A 25,396-nucleotide genomic window follows, 5' to 3' on the forward strand; every position below is an offset into this window, starting at 1 on the left:
TGAAGAATTACTTGGATTTCAGTGGTGCAGGCCAGAGGAAACAAAGGACTAAGCTAAGGGAGGCAGAGTAGGGATGGAAAGGAGGGTGTACAGACAAGGTATATTGAAGAGGTAGAATCTTCAGTACTGTTCACTAACTGGATTCGTAGGTCAGTAATGCTGTAAGTGGTAGATGAAACAGGTTGTCAGAGCATATATGGTCATGTCAGCAGGAAGTGTGTCGTTGAGGGGTAGGGGAGTTTCATTCAGGTGCTTGTGTATATGAAGCTGGCTAGTTGATGTTTTTGAATAGGATCATTTTTCTCTCAGGGATCTGTAGAATAGTCCAGAACCAATCATTTTAGTGTCCAGGGGAGGTGAGATGGGATGATCCCTTGGTGGCACCAAGAATGGGACTGGTCAGCTAGAGGATGGTGCCCGAGCTTGAGAGATGACATGTTTCTCTTCTCAGTTATGGGAGCTATGAGGAGCCTGATCCCAAGTCGAACACCCAAGACACAAGCTTCAGCAGCATCGGTGGGTATGAGGTATCAGAGGAGGAAGAAGATGAGGAGGAAGAGCAGCGCTCTGGGCCAAGCGTACTAAGCCAGGTCCAACTGTCAGAGGACGAGGAGGACAGTGAGGATTTCCACTCCATTGCTGGGGACAGTGACGTGGACTCTGATGAATGAGGCTTCCTTTGGGCCTCCTTGGTCAGCCTTCCCTGTTCTCCAGCCTAGGTGGTTCACCTTTCCCCAATTTGTTTATATATGTACAGTGTCTGATCCTGAAATCACCAGGTTAACTAACACCTTAAGCCTTTTAAAAGTAGTAAGTAAATGATAACAGATCACCTCTCCTGATCTTCCTGGGGCAATGTCACCACCCTTCGATTTAAAAGCAACCCCCTTCCCCTACTACTAACAAAAAGAGAGCAATTTCCTCCATCTCTAGAGCCCTCTTTAAATCCATTTAATTGCTCTTGGTATCATTTTTCCCTAGGGAGGGAGGAGAAATTATGAAAGGACTAATAACTTTATGTCCTCTTGATGTATTAGAAATTTTCCAAGCATGGTATCATCTCAGTTTTCTAATTTGTAGGCTGAAACAGGTGACAGCCTCCTTGTTGGGACAGAGAATTGGGTTCTGGTGGACTCTGTGTCACACTAAAAACATATTTGTTGGACAGATTGCCTGTTGCTTTATTTGATTAGGCAGTGCCTTGTTCCTAAGTGGATTTGAGGCTCAAATGACTATAAATCTTTGCAACAGCCTATATGTCAGAAATGATATGTTGCCATGTAAGTGTGTTCTGCCCCCCACCCCCAGGGGAAATAGTAGGAAAATGGTAAGTTCCTTAGGGCAAAGACTGTCTTCTGTTTCTTTTCATGCTTAGGATATCGTTCTGTGCATAGTAGGTACTCAGTAAATGTTCCTAGAGACCTAAAGTCCTCAACAGATTTGTTGTTGAGCATCTGCTCCAGGATAAGCACTCTATCAGGTCCTTGGGATACAAAGGTAAATACGATACGTTTCTTTTACCCAAAGAGCTCACCATGAAGTTGGGGGAGGGGGAGCGGGATTTAAAACATGTTAATAAATTATTACAATAATGTGAGATAAGTGCAGTTAAGAAGCTAGATACAAAGTGCAGGGGAAAATAGAGGAGTGATCATATCTGAAGAAGTCAGGGAAGTCTTCCTGGAGGTAATTTTTAAGCTGATTGTTGAAGAATTAGTAGGAGCTTGCCAGATGGAAAAGTCCAGGCAGAGTATTACATGAAGTGAAAAGGCCAAAGTCTAGAAATGGCAGAGTGTGTTCCTAGTTTGTTTGTTTGTTTGTTTTGTATCTGCCTTATTCCAGAAAGGATTTAAGGTGGTTTATGTTCCAGTCCTTTAATGCTGGAATGGCTAGAGATGAGACCGAAAGATGGGCAGGAAGCATATCATCAGAAGCTTTGAATTTGATGCTTATAAGTGTGAGTTTTATATTATAGGAATTGAGGAGTGCTAGTGGAATGGTATCAAATTTGTGTTCTAGAAATGTTCTGTATATTGAATGAAGAATTATGTGTAACAGACAAGTATGATCCCATTTTTGTAAAAGACAAAACTATGTGGGTATGTTTATATGTGTTTATAATACTTGTATTATATGCAAAGGAAAAGGTCTAAAAGGATATATACCAAACTGTTCACAGTGATAACCTCCGGGGAATGGGATCATAGGGGAGGGGACTGGCCCTTTATGGTTGGTATACTGAGTGGGTTATTGTGATTTTATTTCTGTATTTGAATTGTTTTACAAGTATGTATTATTATTGTAATAAAAAAAATTTTTTTAAATTCCAGCAATAGTGTGGAGAATGGTTTGGAGGGGAGCAAATCTAGTTCAAGTAAAGGATAATGGAGGCTGAATGAACGAATGCATTGGCATTAAGATGGGGAGGAGGGGAATGAATTTGAGAGATATTTAGGGGATAGAGTCAACAGGGCTTGATGACCAGTTGGCACTTGGGGGTGGAGATGGAGGAATGGAAGGTGGCTTCCAGAATTTTGGTTTGGGAGATTGTATAGGTACATGGTATTCATTCATTCATTCAACACTTATCAAGCCACCTATTTTTATCAAGCAGTCTGCTAGATGCTGTACAGAAGTAAGATATGGTGAAAGGAAGGAGATGCCAACTCTGCTTAGGGAGTAAGAATGGGAAGGCTTCACAGAGGAGATCCTTGAGATAGATCGGGTAGAGTAGGATAGGGAGGGGTTTGTCAGACAGTCAGGAGGGGAGGGTTGGAGGGCATCATTCTGGGCAGAGGGAACAGTGTTTGGGGGCATGAAGCCATATGGTCTATTCATGGAACAGCAAACAAATAGTTCTAGATGGGTAGAACAGAGGGAGTATACATGGTGTAGTGATTACAAGGCTTAGGATCGAATGCCCATTTTCGAGTGATCACTCTGGCAGCAGTGGGAAAATGGAGGGACTTGGGAGAGGTAGTGCCAGATGAGGTGATGGAGACTTCAACTTGGCAGTGGCCTGAACAGTAGGGAAGGAATGGTAGGTACAGTTTGGTGACTGACTGGATAATGGAAAGTAAAAAGGAGTAGAACCTAGGTTTCTGACTTAGGTGAGTGGGTAAATGGTGATGCCATTCACTGAACAAGTTGAGTGGAAGGTAGAATAAATGGTTAACTTTGGTTGGAAGCCTGTAAATTTAAAGTATGATAGGTAGAAAGCTTAGGATTTATGCAACCTTGAGGGTAGGTGAGATCACCCAGGAAGCATATGTAGAGTCAAGACCATGGAGGTCAGAATCCTGGTGAAGGCCAGCATTTAGAGGTGATCAGAAATAGAAGGAAAACCTGAAAAATGGTAATTCTCAGACCAAGGAAGGAATTTTAATGGAAAAAAAACAGACTTAATGTATATATATACCACAGAGAAGTGAAGTAAAATGAAGCCTGAGTGAGAGCCTTTGGGTTTGGCAGCTAGGAGGTCCCTGGTGACCTTTGCTAGCAGAAGCAAGTTGCACCATAGTGAGATTGGAAGCTAGCCAGCAGCTGGTAGGAAACGGATGGAAGATGAGGAAGGGACAATTGTGATTGTATTACTGCTCTTTAAAGAAGCTAGACTGTGAGGAATAAAAGGAAGAGTCTTCAGAAGGCTTACATAGGCTTAGGGGAGAAAGCAATAGAGAAGGGGGAGTCGGGAAAAAGCAAGAGAGCATAACTTGGAAAGACCTCTGAAAACAGGAGGGAACGTGAGCACAGCTGACGTTTCCTTGTGTAGAAGAGATCTTTTCCCGAGATAACAGGATAGATGAAGTTACAGATTGGTGTGTAGATAAGGGAGATAGAAAGTTGGAGGAGTTCACACTTTTTCATAGCTTCACTTTCCTTTCCTTTGTAAAATAGATAGGATCACCCTTGTGAGAAAAGTGAAAGTGGGATGGATAAAGATGTTGGATACTGAAAGGATATTCAAAGAGCTTGAATAAAGGTGTTGAACTATGGAAGGGATAATGAAAAACTGGAAACCAGCTAAATGTCCGTTGGTAGCAGAGTGTTTGAATAATGGTACATCCATTAATAAGTGAAAAAATAATGCAGCTGTTAAAAAAGAATGGGAAAAGTCTATATGCTAACACAGCTAATATTGAAAACCTAAGTCATGGAATAGTAGGTGGCATTTGATTTCATTTGTTTGGGATATGAGGAGGAGATGAACCTGCATTTGCATACTCACAGAAAAGATTTGGCAAAAAGCACTTTCAACTGTTAATAACACATCTGGGTGCGGCGTGGCAGCGTGGTAGGCAGCAGGGGGATGGTTCATTCTTTTCACCATAAACCTTCCTATCAACGGTTTTTGTTGTTTTTAATGGTCACTGAGGGAAATGGGAGCTGGAGCTGATGGGATCAATAAGAGGTTTGCGGAGTGTTGAATGCACTAATGAGATTAAAGACTGTTCATTTAAAGTAGTATGAGTTTATTTGGTGATTTTTCTCCAAAGGTACTTAGCAACACATCTGTCAGGGTGTAGAGGCAGAAAAGGTAAAGCAGTTTGGGGTGAAGACCTGAGTATAAAAGGTAGATGGGTGGATTTCTTTTCAGTAACCATTTCTTGACTACCTACCTGCACCAGGCATGGTGCTGGGTGCTGTGAATACCATGCTGGAGATGGACAAGTACCCATGAGAGTGTGGTAAGTGAAATGACGGGTGCCATATCCTGTGAAGTTGTAGAGGAGGACATGTAACCCTGACTCTGGAGATAAGGGAGAAAGACCTTCCTAGAGAAGACTAGCATGAGTTAGCCAGAGAAAGAAGGCATTTGGGGTGGGGAATGGGCACCATTTCAAGCAGAGAAAATAGCATGTGCAAAGAGCATGTGCCTGTAAATAGCTAGGGGTGGTTAGGGCATGGTGCACATGGAACAGACTGGCCAGAGCTACCCTTAGAATTAGCCAGGGTCCCTAGCATGGAGAGCAGTCATTTAGGCAAGATAGGAGGCAGTTGTAAGGCAAGAACAGTGGGCAGCAATTGGAGAGAATTTAGGAGGTGGATCTACAAGTGACTGATTATATGTGGGGGATATTCCAGTTAATTAGTCAACAAATATTGATCGAGCCTAGTGTCTGCCAGACATTATTTTAGGGGCTCTGATACAGCAGAGAATAAGACATAGCCCCTTCCCTCAAGGAGCTTAGAATTTAGGGGGGAAGTAGATAATAGACAAGTAAGAAGAAAAAAATGGAGTGACATGAGAGTATACAGGGTTAGTATGCTAATTTAATGGTCAGTGGAGACCTTGCTGAGCAGTGGTCATTGGCATGTAAATACGCATGTATGACTTCGATAAAGTTAAAACATTTTTTAAAAATTTGAAAAGGTAAGCAATGGATGAGCCACAAAAGATACTTTAAAAGACTGGCCAGAAAAGTGTAAGGAAACCAGGACACCCTGTTTTTAAGGAAGCCAAAGTAAGAGAATTTCAAAAGATGGAGTGGTCAACAATGTCCAGTACTTGCACAACAGTCACTCAGATAAGGCCTGAAATTTGTCATTTGGACTTGGCAATTGATGAGCCTTGTGAAAATAGCTTCTTTGGAATGGTAGGTGCCGAAACCAGATGGCAAATGGTTTAAAGAGTTGAATTGAATGTAAGGAAGTAGGAACAGCTTAATCTGATTACATAATACTAGCTGTCATTCACTGTGCCAGCCTCTGCAGGGAGCTCTTCTTACCTGACCTCATTTAATCCTGAGCCAACTATGAGATAGGTAGTACTCCTAGTTTACAAATGAAGAAAAGTGTTCAGGGACACAGAGGTAGAGGGATTAGCCATGGACTGAACAAGAACCACCTTCAAGATCAGAAAAATTGGTATTGGCTATACATAAGGAGTACGAATATGGCAAACCATGCCTCTAGGCATTGTAGACCCTAATAAGGAGTTTTGTCTTTATCCTAAAAGTACAGTTGACCCTTGAACAACATGAGAGTTAGGGGCACTGACCCCCTATGCAGATGAAAATCTAAGTATAACTTTTGACTCCCCCAAAACTTAACTACTAATAGCCTACTGTTAACCAGAAGCCTTACTAATAATATAGTCAATTAACAGGTATTTGTATGTTATATATATTGTTTACACTTCTCTCAACTGCAAATGGTGCCATGTATGGTCTGTGTTTGGGTGCAGAACTTTTGATAAAGTTTTAACTTTTTATAATGGATTATGTGTATTTTATGGTAGTAAATGACAAAATACTACCTACATGTATTTTATGCATTTGTGACATACCTTTTTCTTAATTTTTCTGATATTTCTAAACTATGTAGTTTGTCTGCAAGTTTTTTCGCATTGTTGCAAATCTCCAAAAAAAATTCCTGATATATTTAATTTTCCAATATATTTACATAAGTGGACTCATGCAGTTCAAATCTGTGTTGTTCAAGGTCAACTGTAGTGGGAAACTTTTCATTGGGAGTAGGGTGGAGCTTGAGAAGGTAACCTCAGGTTTGTGTTCCCAAAATGTCTGTTCCATATCAGTGTAAAAATAGCAAATTTTGTCCTATTGGTAGTTTAAGCTTCTTTTGCAACTTCAGGGTCTTAGGTATCATAGTACAATATTTGCCTTAGTATAAATAATCTCACTTGTTCCCCCGACTTTTGAAGATGAACAACTTAGTGTGCTTGTTAAAATCACTGATTCTGAGGCCCCAGTTCAGCCCTCTTGTGTCAGAATATCTAGGGAAGGAGACCTAGTGGACTGTATTTTACAGATGGCCCAAGTGATTCTTATCTGAGAGGTTTGGGAACTCTGAATTAACAACATTCCCAAATTAATGTTCTTCTCTGTATCTCAGCTGTTTTAAATAATGTACATCAAAATGGGAATAGGGGTTGCTTACTGTAAATTTAAAGTCCTAGGCCTGAAATGTGCATTTTTAATTTGCACACCTATAATTTTCTGATGCACATAGTCCTTAAAATAATAATAGCAACAATATAAATAATCCTTTGGTAAACTTAATACTTTAGAAGAACTAAGCCATCACAGTTTTTAAGTTACCAGGTATAATATTGCAAATTTATCTTCGCTTTGCTTTTTGGTTCATAATACCTTAATCGTCAGGATTTCAAAAAATAACAAATTACCTTTAATATTATGTATCATACCTGTTACTTAAATATTATGCATAAACTATTACAAATTAAATTACATGTAAGTTATAAATTCTGCAAGTTGGCTCAAATAGACTCAAGACCTTCAAAATCTTTTCCTGTATAGGTTTGGGTTTTCCACATTTTGAGGACTCAAGAGTCCAGTGTTTTCAATCAATGCCATGTTACAGGTTTTCAACTTTTAAAAATATCTGTTCATCCTGATTTACAATAAAAAAGAATGTGCGCTGATAATCCTGTGTTTGTGACTCTCTCATTTATAGAGTACAAGACCTTCCATCAACCAAAAATTGACTCAGTTATCTATTAATATATCTATTAATATTAATATATGTGAGAAGTGGTCAAATAGAGTGAACAATTAAATTACATTTTAATAGGCAGAGGGCATGTCATATCAATGATCACAAAATGATTGAATTGTTTTTTTTTATTAAGGTATCATTGATATACACTCTTGCGAAGGTCTCACAAGAGAAAAAATGTGGTTATTACATTCACCCTTAATATTGAGTCCCCCCCAATACCCCATTGCAGTCACTGTCCATCAGTGTAGTAAGATGCCACAGAGTCTTGCCCGTGACCCAACACACACCATGTGCACCAATCATGATACCCCCCAATCCCCATCTCCGTCCCTCCCCACCCACCCTCCTCCGCCCCTCCCCTTTAGTAACCACTAGTCCGTTCTTGGAGTCTGGGAGGCTGCTGCTATTTTGTTCCTTCAGTTTTGCTTCATTGTTATACTCCACAAATGAGGAAAATCATTTGGTACTTGTCTTTCTCTGCCTGGCACATTTAACTGAGCATCCCTCTAGCTCCATCCATGTTGTTGCAAATGGTAGGATTTGTTTGTTTCTTATGGCTGAATAGTATTCCATTGTGTATATGTACCACGTCTTCTTTTTCTTTTTTTTTATTAGTTTTATTTTGGTATCATTAATCTACAATTACATGAAGGACATTATGTTTACTAGGCTCCCACCTTCACCAAGTCCCCCCCACATACCCATTCGTAGTCACTGTCCATCAACATAGTATGATGCTGTAAAATCACAACTTGTCTTCTCTGTGTTGCACAGCCCTCCCCGTGGCCCCCCAACACTATACATGTTAATTGTAATGCCCCCTTTCTTTTTTCCCGCCCTTATCCCTCCCTTCCCACCCATCCTCCCCAGTCCCTTTCCCTTTGGTAACTGTTAATCCATTCTTGGGTTCTGTGCTTCTGCTGCTGTTTTGTTCCTTCAGTTTTCTTTTGTTCTTATACTCCACATATGAGTGAAATCATTTGGTACTTGTCTTTCTCCGCCTGGCTTATTTCACTGAGCATAGTACCCTCTACCTCCAGCCATGTTTTGCAGATGGTAGGATCTGTGTTTTTCTTATAGCTGAGTAATATTCCATTGTGTATTTGTACCACATCTTCTTTATCCATTCATCTACTGATGGACATTTAGGTTGCTTCCATATCTTGGCTATTGTAAATAGTGCAGTGATAAACATAGGGGTGCATCTGTCTTTTTCAAACTGGGCTGCAGCATTCTTAGGGTAAATACCTAGAAGTGGAATTCCTGGGTCAAATGGTATTTCTATTTTGAGCTTTTTGAGGAACCTCCATACTGCTTTCCACAATGGTTGAACTAATTTACATTCCCATCAGCAGTGTAGGAGGGTTCCCCTTTCTCCACAACCTCACCAACATTTGTTGTTGTTTGTCTTTTGGATGGTGGCGATCCTTACTGGTGTGAGGTGATATCTCATTATGGTTTGAATTTGCATTTCTCTGATGACTAGCGATGTGGAGCATCTTTTCATGTGTCTGTTGGCCATCTGGATTTCTTATTTAGAGAACTGTCTGTTCAGCTCCTCTGCCCATTTTTTAATTGGATTTTTCACTTCTTTTTGTTGAGGTGTGTGAGCTCTTAATATATTTTGGATGTCAACCCTTTATTAGATCTGTCATTTATGAATATATTCTCCCATACTGTAGGATGCCTTTTTGTTCTATTGGTGTTCTCCTTTGCTGTACAGAAGCTTTTCAGCTTGATATAGTCCCACTTGTTCATTCTTGCTTTTGTTTCCCTTGCCCGGGGACATATGTTCATGAAGAAGTCGCTCATGTTTATATCCAAGAGATTTTGTCTATGTTTTGTTTTTTAAATTTTTTATTAAGTTATGACTGATATACACTCCTACTAAGGTTTCACATGAAAAAACTGTGGCTATTTGCCTATGTTTTTTTCTAAGAGTTTTATTTGTTTCAAGACTTATATTCAGGTCTTTGATCCATTTCGAATTTACTTTTGTGTATGGGATTAGACAGTGATCCAGTTTCATTATCTTATATGTAACTGTCCAGTTTTGCCAGCACCATCTGTTGAAGAGACTGTCATTTCCCCATTGTATGTCCATGGCTCCTTTATCATATATTAATTGACCATATATGTTTGGGTTAATGTGTAGAGTCTCTTCTGTTTCACTGGTCTGTGGCTCTGTTCCTGTGCCAGTACCAAACTGTCTTGATTACTTTGGCTTTGTAGTAGAGCTTGAAGTTGGGGAGCGAGAGCCCCCCCACTTTATTCGTCCTTCTCAGGATTGCTTTGGCTATTCAGGGTCTTTGGTGTTTCCATATGAATTTTTGAACTATTTGTTCCAGTTCGTTGAAGAATGCTGTTGGTAATTTGATAGGGATTGCTTCAAATCTGTATATTGCTTTGGGTAGGATGGCCATTTTGACAATATTAATTCTTCCTAGCCAAGAGCATGGGATGAGTTTCCATTTGTTAGTGTCCTCTTTAATTTCTCTTAAGAGTGTCTTATAGTTTTCAGGGTATAGGTCTTTCATTTCCTTGGTTAGGTTTATTCCTAGGTATGTTATTCTTTTTGATGCAATTGTGAGTGGAATTGTTTTCCTGATTTCTCTTTCTGTTAATTCGTTGTTAGTGTATAGAAAAGCAACAGATTTCTGTGTATTAATTTTGTATCCTGCAACTTTGCTGAATTCCGATATTCTAGTAGTTTTGGAATGGAGTCTTTAGAGTTTTTTTTATGTGCAATGTCATCTCATCTCCAAATAGGGACAGTTTGACTTCCTCTTTACCAATCTGGATTCCTCGTATTTCTTTGTTTTGTCTGATTGCCGTGGATAGGACCTCCAATACTATATTGAATAACAGTGGGGAGAGTGGGCATCCCTTTCTTGTTCCCGATCTTAGAGGAAAAGCTTTCAGCTTCTCACTGTGAAGTATGATGTTGGCTGTCGGTTTGTTGTGTATGGCCTTTATTATGTTGAGGTACTTGCCCTGTATACCCATTTTGTTGAGAGTTTTCATCGTGAATGGATGTTGAATTTTATCGAATGCTTTTTCAGCATCTATGGAAATGATCATGTGGTTTCTGACCTTCTTTTTCTTGATGTGGTGGATGATGTTGATGGATTTTCGAATGTTTTACCATCCTTGCATCCCTGAGATAAATCTCACATGATCATGGTGTATGATCCTCTTGATGCATTTTTGAATTAGGTTTGCTATTTTTTTTGTTATCAGTAGTCTACAATTACATGAGGAACATTATATTTACTAGGTTCCCCTCTTCACCATATCCCCCAACAACCGCCATTACAGTCACTGTCATCAGCATAATAAGACACTGTAGAGTCACTACTTGTCTTCTCTGTGTTGCATAGCAGTCCCCGTGCCTCCCCCTACATTATGCATGCTAATCCTAATGCCCTCTTTCTTCCCACCCCCCATTATATCCCTCCCAACCCATCCTTCCCAGTCCCTTTTCCTTTGGTAACTGTTAGTCCATTCTTGGGTTCTGTGATTCTGCTGCTATTTTGTTCGTTTAGCTTTTTCTTTGTTCTTATATTCCACGTATGAGTGAAATCATTTGTCTTTCTCCGCCTTGCTTATTTCACTGAGCATAATACCCTCTAGCTCCAGCCATGTTGCAAATGGTCGGATTTGTTTTCTTCTTATGGCTAAATAATATTCCATTGTGTATATGAACCATATCTTCTTTATCCATTTATCTACTGCTGGACACTTAGGTTGCTTCCATTTCTTGGCTATTGTAAATAGTGCTGCAATAAACATAGGGGTGCATCTGTCTTTTTCAAACTGGGCTGCTGCATTTTTAGGGTAAATTCCTAGAAGTGGAATTCCTGGGTCAAATGGTATTTCTATTTTGAGCTTTTTGAGGAACCTCCATACTGCTTTCCACAATGGTTGAACTAATTTACATTCCCACCAGCAGTGTAGGAAGGTTCCCCTTTCTCCACAACTTCACCAACATTTGTTGTTGTTTGTCTTTTGGATGGTGGCAATCCTTACCGGTGTGAGGCGATATCTCATTGTGGTTTGAATTTGCATTTCTCTGATGACTAGCGATGTGGAGCACCTTTTCGTGTGTCTGTTGGCCATCTGAATTTCTTCTTTGGAGAACTGTCTGTTCAGCTCCTCTGCCCATTTTTTAATTGGATTGTTCACTTTTTTTCATTGAGGTGCGTGAGCTCTTAATATATTTTGGATGTTAACCCTTTATTGGATCTGTCATTTATGAATATATTCTCCCATACTGTAGGATGCCTTTTTGTTCTATTGGTGGTGTCCTTTGCTGTACAGAAGCTTTTCAGCTTGATACAGTCCCACTTGTTCATTTTTGCTTTTGTTTCCCTTGCCCGGGGAGATATGTTCATGAAGAAGTCGCTCATGTTTATGTCCATGAGGTTTTTACCTATGTTTTTTTTCTAAGAGTTTTATGGTTTCGTGACTTACATTCAGGTCTTTGATCCATTTCGAATTTACTTTTGTGTATGGGGTTAGACAATGTTCCAGTTTCATTCTCTTACATGTAGCTGTCTGGTTTTGCTAACACCAGCTGTTGAAGAGGCTGTCATTTCCCCATTGTATGTCCATGGCTCCTTTATCGTGTATTAATTGACCATATCTGTTTGGGTTAATGTGTGGAGTCTCTATTCTGTTCCACTGGTCTGTGGGTCTGTTATTGTACCAGTACCAAATTGTCTTCATTACTGTGGCTTTATATTAGAGGTTGAATTTGGGGAGCGAGATCCCCCTCACTTTATTCTTCCTTCTTAGGATTTCTTTGACTATTCGGGCTCTTTGGTGGTTCCATATAAATTTTAGAACTATTTGTTCCAGTTTGTTGAAGAATGGTGTTGGTCATTTGATAGGGATTTCATTGAGTCTGTAGATTGCTTTAGGCAGGATGGCCATTTTGACGATATTCTTCCTAGCCAAGAGCATGGGATGAGTTTCCATTTGTTAGTGTCCTCTTTAATTTCTCTTAAGAGTGTCTTTTAATTTTCAGGGTATAGGTCTTTCATTTCCTTAAGTTTATTCCTAGGAATTTTATTCTTTTTTATGAAATTGTGTGTGGAATGGTTTTCCTGATTTCTCTTTCTGTTATTTCGTCGTTAGTGTATAGGAAAGCCATAGATTTCTGTGAATTAATTTTGTCTCTTGCAACTTTGTTGAATTCCTATATTAGTTCTAGTAGTTTTGGATTACAGTCTTTAGGGTTTTTTATGTACAATATCATGTCATCTGCAAATAGTGACAGTTTGGCTTCTTCTGTACCAGTCTGGATTCCTTATAGTTCTTTGTTTTTTCTGATTACCGTAGGCTAGGACCCCCAATTTTATATTGAATAACAGTGGGGAGAGTGGGCATTCCTGTCTTGTTCCCAATCTTAGAGGAAAGCCTTTCAGCTTCTCGCTGTTCAGTATGATGTTGGCTGTGGTTTTATCATATATGGCCTTTATTATGTTGAGGTACTTGCCCTCTCTACCCATTTTGTTGAGAGTTTTTATCATGAAGGATGTTGAATTTTGTCGAATGCTTTTTCAGCATCTATGGAAATGATCATGTGATTTTTGTCCTTTTTGTTGATGTTGTGGATGATGTTGATGGATTTTCGAATGTTGTACCATCCTTGCATCCCTGAGATGAATCCCACTTGGTCATGGTTTATGGTCCTCTTGATGTATTTTTACATTTGGTTTGCTAATATTTTGTTGAGTATTTTTCATCTATGTTCATCAGGGATATTGGTCTGTAATTTTCTTTTTTGGTGGGTTCTTTGCCTGGTTTTGGTATTAGAGTGATGCTGGCTTCATTGAATGAGTTTGGAAGTATTCCCTCTACTATTTTTTGGAAAACTTTATGGAGATTGGGTATAATGTCTTCTCTGTATATCTTACAAAATTCAGCTGTGAATCCACCTGGACCAGGGTTTTTATTCTTGGGTAGTGTTTTGATTACCGATTCAATTCCTTTCCTGGCAATTGGTCTGTTTAGATTTTCTATTTCTTCCTAGGTCAGTCTTGGAGGGTTGTATTTCTCTAGGAAGATGTACATTTCTTCTAGGTTTTCCAGCTTATTAGCATATAGATTTTCATAGCATTCTTTAATAATTTTTTGTATTTTTGTGGGGTCCTATGTGATTTTTTCTTTCTCATTTCTCATTCTGTTGATGTGTGTAGGTTCTCTTTTTCTCTTAATAAGTCTGGCTAGGAGCTTATCCATTTTGTTTATTTTTTCAAAGAACCAGCTCTTGGTTTCATTGATTTTTTTCTATTGTTTTATTTGTCTCAATTTTTTAAATTTCTTCTCTGGTCTTTGGTATGTCCCTCCTTCTTTTGAATTTCGGCCTCATTTGTTCTTCTTTTTCCAGTTTCAATAATTGTGACTTCAGACTATTCATTTGGGATTGTTCTTCCTTTTTTAAATAGGTCTGGATTGCTATATACTTTCCTCTTAGAACTACCTTCGCTGAGTCCCACAGAAGTTGGGGCTTTATGCTGTTGTCATTTGTCTCCATATATTGCTTGATCTCCGTTTTAATTTGGTCATTGATCCATTGATTATTTAGAAGCATGTTGTTAAGCCTCCATGTGTTTGTGAGCCTTTTTGTTTTCTTTTGTACAATTTCTAGTTTTATGTCTTTGTGGTCTGAGAAGTTGGTTGGTAGAATTTCAATGTTTTTGAATTTACTGAGGCTCTTTTTGTGTCCTAGTATGTGGTCTATTCTGGAGAATGTTCCGTGTGCACTTGAGAAGAATGTGTATCCTGCTGCTTTTGGGTGTAGAGTTCTGTAGATGTCTGTTAGGTCCATCTGTAATAGTGTGTTGTTCAGTGCCTCTGTGTCCTTACTTATTTTCTGTCTGGTGGATCTGTCCTTTGGAGTGAGTGATGTGTTGAAGTCTCCTAGAACGAAAGCATTGCATTCTATTTCCTCCTTTAATTCTGTTAGTATTTGTTTCACATATGCTGGTGCTCCTTTATTGGGTGCATATATATTTATAATGGTTATATCCTCTTGTTGGACTGCCCCTTTATCATTATGTAGTGTCCTTCTTTATCTCTTGTTACTTCCTTTGTTTTGAAGTCTATTTTGTCTGATAGAAGTACTGCAACACCTACCTTTTTCTCCCTATTGTTTGCCTGAAATATCTTTTTCCATCCCTTGACCTTTAGTCTGTGTGTGTCTTTGGGTTTGAGGTGAGTCTCTTGGAAGCAGCATATAGATGGGTCTTGCTTTTTCATCCATTCTGTTACTCTGTGTCTTTTGACTGGTGCATTCTGTCCATTTACATTTAGGGTGATTATTGAAAGATATGTACTTGTTGCCGTTGCCCACTTTAGATTCATGGTTACCTAAGATTCAAGTGTAACTCCTTTACTATCTAGCCATCTAACTTAACTCGCTTATTAAGCTATTATAAACACAGTCTGATGATTCTTTATTTCTCTCCCTTCTTATTCCTCCTCCTCCATTCTTTATATGTTAGGTGTTTTATTCTGTACTCTTTTGTGTTTCCTTTGACTGCTTTTGTGAGTAGTTAATTTTATTTTTTGCCTTTAGGTTGTATTTCTTTGCTCTGCTTTCTTTGTTGTGGTTTTATTTTTTGTGTTGACATCTATTTAGCCTTAGGAGTGCTTCCATCTAGAGCAGTTCTTTTAAAATATCCTGCAGAGGTGGTTTGTGTGAGGCAATTTCCCTCAACTTTTGTTTGTCTGGGAATTATTTAATCCCTCCTTCAAATTTAAATGATAAACGTGCTGGATACAGTATTCTTGGTTCAAGGCCCTTCTGTTTCATTGCATTAAATGTAACATCATTCTCTTCTGGCCCAAAAGGTTTCTGTTGAGAGGTCTGATGGTAGCCTGATGGGTTTCTTTGTAGGTGACTTTTTTCTCTCTTGCTGCCTTTAATACTCTGTCCTTGTCTTTGATATTTGTCATTTTAATTATTATATGTCTTGGTGTTGTCCTCTTTGGGTCCCTTGTGTTGGGAGTTCTGTTGGGTTCCATGGTCTGAGAGAGTATTTCCTCCCCCAGTTTGTGGAAGTTTTCAGCAATTATTTCTTCAAAGACACTTTCTATCTCTTTTTCTCTCAGAGAATCATGTTCCATTTGGATTGTTCACACAGTTGTCTGAATATTCTTTCATTCCTGGAGATATGTTTATCTCTCTCTCCCTCAGCTTCTCTGTATTCCTGTTCTCTGATTTCTATTCCATTAATGGCCTCTTGTACCTCATGCAGTCTGCTCTTAAGTCCTTCCAGACATTGTTTTATTTATGTATTCTCCTTCCCTATTTGCTCCTTTAGCTCTTGCATATTTCTCTGCAAGTCCATCAGCATGGTTATGACCTTTATGTTCAATTCTTTTTCAGGAAGATTGTTTAAATCTATCTCCCCATACCCTCTCTCTGGGGTTGTCTGGGTATTTCTGAAGTGTACCAAATTCTTCTGCCTTTTCATGGTGATGGTGGTGGTTGTGGGCAGGTGGCGCGTGTGTCAGCTGGGAGAGCAAGGTCCCTTCCTGCTTGCTGGTTGCCTTGCCTTTCTCCGCTGCCTGTGTCATTTACCGCACTCCTGGAGCAGCCTCTGGATTCGTCATCTAAGCTGCTGTGGCCGGGTTCACCGTCAGGGTAGCCCAGAGCCGTGCGGGGAGTGGCATGAGTGCCGCATGTACTCTTCAGGGAGAGTGGCGCCCCTTGCGCTTTGTGCTGATTTCCTCTGCCTGCGCCATGCAGCTGCATGCTGGCAGTGACCTTTTGGTCTGGCCTGGGCGGCTGTGCGCCAGGAGGAAATTCTGGGCATCTGCTGCAGGCGCGTCTGCTTCCAGGGCGCTCCACTGTGGGCACATGCAGCCACTCCCCAGCTGCTCGACTTGTGCTGTGGGCGTGTGTGGCCTCTCCCCAGCCGCTCCACTGCCGCCGCAGGTGCACGCAGCCACTCTCAGGCTACTGGGCCGCTGTGTCAGTGGCCGCGCTGGCCGGGGGAATGACTGGCAGGCTGCTTATCGCTGTGAGGGGCTTCAGAGCTGTGCCCAGTGGTTTAGTGGGTCTTGAGTTTCCCGGGATTCCAGTTGCTGGGCTGAGTGTGCTGTGACGATTCCCCCCACCTGTGAGGTCCCTGTCCATTTAAGACTTTCAAAAAGCACTCACTTTTCTTTTGTCCTGGGAGAGCCAGCTGCAGGGACCCGCTCCCAGATTTTGCTTTTTTCTTTCTCTAATATCCAGCACCCTATGCACTGTGTGTCTGCGCTCCCAGTGCAGATGAATAGGGATGCTTATTTAGCAGTCCTGCACTTCCACTCCTTCCCTGCTCCAACTCCTCTCCTCCCGCCAGGAAGCTGTGGTGGGGGCAGCGCTCGGGTGCCGTTGGGTCGTGGCTTGTATCTTACCCCCTTCGTGAGATTTCCACTTCCCTACTCATGTCGCCATCTTGGCTCCTCCAAGTCCTCCACATAAGGTTTTTGTATATATTATTAGATGTTTCTTGACCTTTTAGTTAAGAAACCAATTTAGGAAGAGGTTATGGTCTGAGGTTGAAAGTAATTTTCTCTCGAAAGGTGTCCAAGTCTCAAACAATAGAACATAATTTACTCCTAAGTCTCAAGAAAAAAATGAAAAAATCGCAAGGAAGTTATAGGCCGTATTGCTAATTTACAATAGAAAGAAAATTTGGGGCAATATATTTTCATTCTCTTCAGGTAAATACACAAGTGTTTCCATTTCCTCCAACCTTATAAATGTGAGCTATAACTCCAGATTCCAGTAGAGTCTCTCTGTAGAACTAACAGGGAAAAAAAACCTGTTTTCAACAAAACCTCATTTCAGGTCCAAGTGTCTTAGAATCAGGGTAGTGTGGTGGTTTGAAATACAGACCTGAGTGTCATACTTGTGGCTTCTTTGGCTTACTAGCCATGTGTCCTTGATTAATTAACCAAGGTTCCATTTTCTCAACCATCTGACAGGGTTGTTGTGAGAATTAAAGGAGGTAATGCATATGAAGTGCTTGGCACAGTGGCTGGCCCATAGTACACACCTGGTAAATGTCAGCTCTGATGGTTATCTATTCTGACTAAATGAATTCATACATTTAAACCAATTCTGACTTCTTAAAGTGAAATCTTAATGTTAAATTCCAAACACCACTTAGTCTTCCTGTATCCCAGACTAAGTAGAAATCCTCAAGGGACAATGGCTTGTCAGTTACCTGAGAGACTCTTTCAAATTCCCCTTGCCCCATTAATCTTCCCCACATTCTGATTGGCTTCCACTATCACCCAGAGTTGTATTATCCCCTTGGCTGAAAGGCAGTCCCTTAGTGAGCCACTGTTAGAGATTAAAATATATAAAGGTAGGGGAAAAGCTTCAGAACCGCATAATGACTTATTCTGGCAGGGCCAGAAAACAGAACTGTGCAATTTACTCTCCTTTATTTAAAATAAGCTCCTCTTTATGACATGTTCAAATGAAAGTAAAACAAATACTTGAGGGCTCTAGGCAGCTCCAGGTACATAATACACTCAAACTGTATTGTGGATGTGAAAGGCATATGGATTTGCTCACCACAAACATTTGTAATTTAAATACTATTTTAGCTTTTCTTCCCAGTTTCTTGCTGTGTTAGCAAAATTTCAGTGTGGAATAAAAGTTGGGAGTTTAAGAAGGTTTGTTGCTCATTTCATTCTCTCTTACAATTTCATCTTTTTTTAAATTTGAGCATCAAATTGTAAGGTATCAGATTTAACTCTCAGGTCAAGCAAGTATGGGTTCTCCTAACTTTGAATAATAAATACCAGACTAGGCAGAACTTGTTTACCAGAAAATGGAATTTAAATTCTTAAAAGGGTAAAACACACTTTCTTAAAATTAAACCAGTAGTTATTGCCTTTAACTACATCCTAGCATGATGCTTTTTTTAAGTCATTATTTAGAAGTTATTACATAGGAATACACCCATTCGATTAATATATATATTTTCCATCCCAGTTTAGTTTAGTTAATTTCTAGTTTCAGGGGTTCTTCATTTTATAATATATAATTCTGTGTTTTTCCATGCGAGCCTCTAATTAATAAAACTTCAAGCACTTAGACTGCTTTTGATGTCAGTTGGATCTGGGTAAAGAGGACTGCCTGGAGCTTTCCCTAGGTTTCAAGTCTTAACCATACATAGCGTCCCCAGACTTAGAAGATAGTCTCTGAGAGATAAAGAAGGCTGTGCTTTCCTGTCTCCTTTCCCCAGTACTTGTTACAAAATAATGACTGAATTCCCATAACTCTTCTGTTCTCCAGCATATGCTATCCATGTGCATTTTGCCAGGGTTGTATTTACTTGCCCAGTCTGTAACTATGCTGCTTCAGAGCCTAGATACAGTTCAGAGATGCTCATATGCATGACTTACAAAATAATTAAACTAGATGATTTCTGACATTGTTCTCAAATTAAGATAATATGTCTTAGTGCCTAAGAACATGGTTTTGAAATCAAATTACTATGCTCAAACTCTGGTTCTTTAGGCAAGTCCCCTGGGCCTTAGTTTCTTCCTCTGAATGTAGGATAGCAGGATCATTGCAAAGATTAAATGAAATAATATATTGTGAAGTGCTTAGGATAATGACTGGCACACAGTAAGTGTTTGGTATGTGTTAAGCATTACAAATAAGAATGGGTAGGAGAAGGGAGGTGGACCTTCCTTCATTCTGATTCCGCAGCTCATCAATTCCTAAATCAGAATCTACCAGTGTTGCAGTTCAAGTAGAAGAGCGAGGCATGCTGATAGAACAGTGAGTGAAAAATTATTGAAAGGTAGTGTGTTCACACAAAGAAGACCAGGTGACCACTCAGATGACCACTGATGGCATTCATCCCAGCCAATGGGCTCAGTCTCAGCTGTTTTTTTGAGACATGGGGTAATCTGGATCGGGTGTTAGATAGTATTAAGGGATTGTTATTTTTGATGTGCAATACGGATTGAAATCAGGATCCAATCCAGTCAGGATCCAGACCTTAAACTTTTAGATAAATATTTACTAATTTATTAATCAGCAGTGAGAACTTTAACAAATAGGCAAGTACTCATATCTACACATTTGTACATTCTCTACTAGTTGACAAATCTACTGTGACCAGAATGTTGCTCAGTGAGGAGAAAATCAACCAGGACAGTGCACTGGATCCTATTTTTAACTTGACTATGGTATGTTTCAAACAGACTTAGAAACAGTATAATGAATCTTCATGAACCCCTTATCTGGCATTAACAACTGCTAACATTTTGCTGGTCTTTCATCTGTCCTTGCCCCCTTGCTCAGAGGGGTGCCATAGTATTTTAAAGCAAATCCCAGACATATTTTGCCAGTACATTTTTCAGTATGTATCTCCTAAGATAAAAGCTTAACTCCTCTGCCTTTATTGCACATCAAAAATAACAATCCCCTAATACTATCTAACACCCAACCTATGTTCAGACTACCCCATTGTCTCAAAAAACTGTACTGATACATTTGACTTGTTGAAATCAGGATTCAAACATTGTATTTGGTTCGTATGTTTTTTAAGTCCTTTCTAATCTTTAATGGTTCCACCTCTCTCTTTTTTTTAAGTGGCATTTATTTGTTGAGGCAACCAGGTCACTCTGACTTTGTCACAGTGTGATTAATTGCATCTCTAGTATTCTTCTAGCCCCTGTATGTCCTATAAATGGGCAGTTAGACCACGAGGCTTAATTAGACCCAAGTTCCCAATGTTTTTATTTTCGAGTGAGAGGAAGGAACAAGATGCTTCCTGAGTGATGATGTGTGCTTCCTATTGCATCATGTCAGGAGGCACATGATAGCTGGTTGTTACATTGGCCTATTTTAATTGCTGGTATCATCAAGCTGTGATAGCCTCATGTACCTATAGGGAAGGATTTGATACCAGAAAGTCTCCCCCACCTAGACAGTGCTGGTGAATATTTATAAATCTAGACTGTACTCTAGACTCCCTTATCTGATGACAAGCAGACTATCATTATGATCATGCATCATTTCATCAGATGGCACTTGTATAATTGCTGAAATAAAAGCTTCTTACCTACTGGAACAATCCATCCTGCGCTTATCCCCAGTCAACTTAATTGAATTTGGAGTGTTAAAAATTTCATAGATTCCTACCACAGGTGGCTTATTTTAGATCCCTTTTTCCTTTATTATTTTTACATTATGAAATAGTTCATGTGTATAAAAGAATGTAATGGATATACTAGGTGTAAAGAATGATAAAACCACTAAGTGTGTACCCACCACCTAACTTAATAAATCACATTTTTTTCCTCAGTAGTTTTATTCTGAAATAATTTTGGATTTATGGAATAGTTTCAAATATAGTACAGAGAGTTCCTGTATACACTTACCTGGCTTACCCTGATAATACCATCTTACCATGGCACATCTATAAAAACTAAGACATTAGCATCGGTACAGTTGTCCTAACCAAACTACAGTCTTCATTCAAATTTGACTAGTTTTTTCCCTTCTGTCCTTCCTCTGTTCCAGGATCCATTCCAGGATACCACACTGGGTTTGTTCATTATGTCTCTTTAGTCTCCTCTCGTCTGTGGAAGTTTCTCAGTCTTTCCTTGTCTTGTATGACCTTGATGCTTTGGAACAGCACTGGTCAGGTATTTTGCAGAATGTCCCTCAATCTGGGTTTGTCTGATATATTTCTCATTAGACTTGTGTTAGGCATTTTGGGGAAGAGTACCACAGAGGTGAAGTGTCTTTCTTATTGAATTGTACCAGGTGCTACACACAATAGCAACATGACAGTACTGGTGATGCTAACCTTGATTACGTGGCTAGGGAGCTGTCTCCAGGTTTGTCCACTATGTAATTACTATTTTTCCTTTTCCAGATACTGTTCTTTAGACTAGTTCACACTCAAGGTTAAGGGAAATTAAGTTCCTCCTCATAGAGGGAGAAGTAGCAAAGAAGTTGTGGGCATATTTTTAAAACTATCACAGTAATTAAAAAACTTTTGGTAGACACCTTACATGTTGACTCTAACTAATTTCATTATCATTACCAATATTACCTGCACTATCCATCAACTGCTTCATATTTCTTCATCCATGAGGTTCTTAGAAATTTTTCGTTGCCTTCCTGAAAGCTATAGGTACTTAAATTTTGTATAGCAGTTTCCCAGACTTGTCTGATGATCATATTCACCAGTGGGTACTTGTTTAACTAAAGGTGGCCAAGCCCCTCCTCTACCATTACAATTTAGTTTGGGGTGTGGGCTTGGAAACAAGCATTAAGGCATCCAAGATGATTCTTATTCTGAGACCAAATTTGAGAAACACTGACATGTAGCATTTCTCTCTTCTCCCCCTGTTTTCCAATAGCTAAACATGGACACAAAGCTTACTATTTTGTCGTTTATGTTTATAGTTCCCTTATTTATATAGTTTACAGTTTCCTTGTTGCCCTTTTTGAAATTTAGGAAATTTGTACTTTCCCATCTTACACAAAGTAAGGACATTTGAATGTAAACTATAAGAGCTATTTCCACTTGGGAAAGGGTTTCAGCCTCTGGCAAGTTGATTATGGATTCAACGAGACCGAAAAATGACAATGGAATGTTCTTGGGGTGAAAGGGTTCATACCCAACTTCATTAACACGGTTGCAAGTCAATCACCAGAATCCTGTCCACTCAGAGCAAGTCTGCATGCAGGAAGCCGGTCTCTGCCTCTGGGTCTCTCTGCCCCCACAGCCATCTCAGTCTCTGTCCTCAGCACTACCACCACTCCAGCCTCTGCTTTCCTGCAGCTGTGCCACTGTGTCACCCAAAGCACTGGGTGGAGCTCTTTATATAGAGTCAATAACAATGTATTGCCCACGTGTGTAGTGAGCTAGCTGAACAGGGCCAGGTGAGAATCCTGGCCGTAGGAACCTTCGCTTTATTCACAACAGAAAATGTTATATGAGGATGTGATAAAGCATTGACATGTGTATTGGAGTATAACTTAATAAAACTTTGCTGAAAGCTGTTTCCATGTGCATCAAGAGCCTTAGAATTTTTAAAATTATAGTTGATATACAATCTTTTATTAGTTTGAAGTGTGCAACATATTAGTTCAACAGTTACTCATATTATTAAACCCTCCCCCTCCAACACTAGTACAGCTACTATCTGTCAGCATAGGAAGTTGTTACAGAATCATTGGCTATATTCTCCATGCTGCACTGTCCCGGTGACCAAGTTATGACTAAGAATCTTTGTGCCCATTATCCCCCTCCCCCTCCCCACCCAGCCACCCCAACCCCTCCCCCCATGGTAACCACCAGTCACTTCTCAGTGTCTATGAGTCTCCTGCTATTTTGTTCATTTTTACAAACATACTACTTTCATCATAAAAATACTGAAAATAAATTTTGTTAAAAGGTAAAAGTCCCCTATAATCCCACTACTCCAACACAGTAACTGTTGCCATTTTTGCATATCACTTCCCCATTTTTGCTGCCAGAAATTGCATGATTTTACCTGCTAGAAGGCATGTTTTAACTTAAGAATTATTACTGTACAGGTGTTATTGCTCATTGTAGAAAGTTAAAACAATATAGATACGCAAAAAGGAGATATAAACCTGTACTTCCTCCACCAGAGAAAAGTCAGTTTTAACTTGTTTTGTGCACAGCTAGCTTCCAGGCTTTCTCTTTACACACTTGTATATATAATACATACAGTGTGTGTGTGTATACATTTCTATGTAGCACATGTATATAATGTATACCAAAATTAGGTCATGCTTGCACATACCATTTTTTATTATGCTTTCTAAACATTATACTCTAAACCCTTTGCCATCCTTCCACATAGTTTATGAAATGGTCACTTTTAGTAGCTGTACAATAGTTTACTGAATTGATTTATCCTTACTTAATCATTACCCTATTATTGTGTTATTCAATTATTTCCAAGGTTTCTCAATTTTAGATAACACAGCAATTAAAGTTTCATGCATACTGCTTTACTTCTATTGAATTGTTTATCTAGCATCAGTTCCCGAGTATGGAATTATTAGGGCAGTGGTCAAAAACAATTCTTTAAAATTGCTATCTATGTAATACATAGTTAAAAATTGAGAAGGGTGATGAATAACAAGTTCCCTGCCTACTCCCTTCCCTTTTTTTCTCCAGACTTCTTCCTACTAACTTGCCCCAGAGGCAACAATTTTTATTAGTTACAAAAATATTTATGGGAGGAAGGAGCAAAGATGGCGGCGTGAGTAGGGCAGCGGAAATCTCCTCCCAAAACCACATATATTTTTGAAAACACAACAAATACAACTATTCCTAAAAGAGAGATACATATACAGTACAACAGCCAGGCTACATATATATCAGCAAGAACTCGGCATCTCATGAAGGGGATAAGATACAAGCTGCGGCCCGGTGGGACCCGAGCGCTCCCCCTACCCCAGCTCACCAGCGGGAGGAAAGGAGTCGGAGCAGGGAGGGAGTGGAATCACAGGACTGCTAAATAACCAGCCCTAGTAATCTGCACCAGGAGTGCAGACACACATTGCATGGTGTGCTGGATATTAGGGAAACAGAAAAGTAAAATCTGCAAGCGGGTCCCCGGAGCTGGCTCCCCTGGGACAAAAGAAAAGCGAGTGCTTTTTGAAAGTCTTAAAGGGACAGAGGCTTCACAGCAGGATGGAATCATTCTGGCACACTCAGCCCAGCAGGCTGTGAATTCTGAGGAGCTTCGGACCCCTAGCCCCCTGGGAGGCAGGGCAGCTCTGAAACCCCTCATGGCATTAACAGTCTGCCGTTCATTCCCCCTCCAGCATGGCCCCGCTACAGTGGCCGAGCAGCCTGAGAGTGGCTGCACCCACAGCAGCTGTCCAGAGTCTCCTGGCGCACAGCCACCCAGGCCAGACCTGGGGCCACTGATGGCACACAGCTGCCCGGCGCAGGCAGAGGAAGCCAGAGCAGGGCACAAAGGGGCACCACTCTAGCAGGATAGCACACTCGGTGCACCTCCCTTTCCCTGCAGGGCTCTGGGATGCCCCGCCTAGGGTGGCTCAGGATTAACCCGGAGGCTGCTCCTGGTGTGAGGGTGACCGGCACAGGCAGCAGAGAGGGACAGGGTGACCAGCAAAGCAGGAAGAGACTTTGTTCTTACAGCTGACACACGTGCCACCTGCCTACGACTACCTCTATCACCATGAAAAGGCAGAAGACTTCGATCCACTCCAGAATGACCCAGACATCCCCCAAGAAAGGATGTGGGGAGACAGATATAACCAATCTCCTTGAAAAAGAATTTAAAATAAAGGTCTTAAACATGCTGATGGACCTGCAGAGAAATATGCAAGAGCTAAAGGATCAAGTTAGGAGGTAGAATACAAAAATAAAACAATCTCTGGAAGGGCTTAAGAGAAGACTGCATGAGGTGCAAGAGACCATTAATGGAATAGAAATCAGAGAACAGGAATACAGAGAAGCTGAGGCAGAGAGAGATAAAAGGATCTCCAGGAATGAAAGAATATTAAGACAGCTGTGTGAGTAATCCAAATGGAACAATATTCTCATTATAGGGGTACCAGAAGAAGAAGAAGAGAGAAAAAGAGATAGAAAGTGTCCTTAAAAAAATAATTGCTGAAAACTTCCACAAAATGGGGGAGGAAATACTCTCTCAGACCATTGAAGCCCACAGAACTCCCAACACAAGTGACCCAAGGAGGACAACACCAAGACATATAATAATTAAAATGGCAAAGATCAAAGACAAGGACAGAGTATTAAAGGGAGCCAGAGAGACAAAAAATATCACCTACAAAGGAAAAACCATCAGGCTACCATCAGACTTCTCAACAGAAACCTTATAGGCCAGAAGAGAATGGCAT

At 40.1% G+C, this 25,396-nt stretch overlaps 1 protein-coding gene across 5 annotated transcripts in view; it reads left to right on the forward strand.

Annotated features, from left to right (window-relative positions):
- Positions 1–2,329, forward strand: part of TAF1 (TATA-box binding protein associated factor 1) — a 108,559-nt gene extending 106,230 nt beyond the window's left edge. For all 5 annotated transcript variants that reach the window (XM_057495883.1, XM_057495886.1, XM_036898193.2 and 2 more), the window contains one exon: positions 452–2,329. In XM_057495883.1, the coding sequence (XP_057351866.1) occupies positions 452–671 (220 nt within the window). In that variant the 3' untranslated portion in view covers positions 672–2,329. The remainder of the gene's footprint in view (positions 1–451) is intronic.
- The last annotated feature ends 23,067 nt before the right edge of the window (positions 2,330–25,396 follow it).

This window comes from Manis pentadactyla, chromosome X (assembly GCF_030020395.1).
Source record: "Manis pentadactyla isolate mManPen7 chromosome X, mManPen7.hap1, whole genome shotgun sequence".
In the NCBI taxonomy this organism is placed as follows: domain Eukaryota; kingdom Metazoa; phylum Chordata; class Mammalia; order Pholidota; family Manidae; genus Manis; species Manis pentadactyla.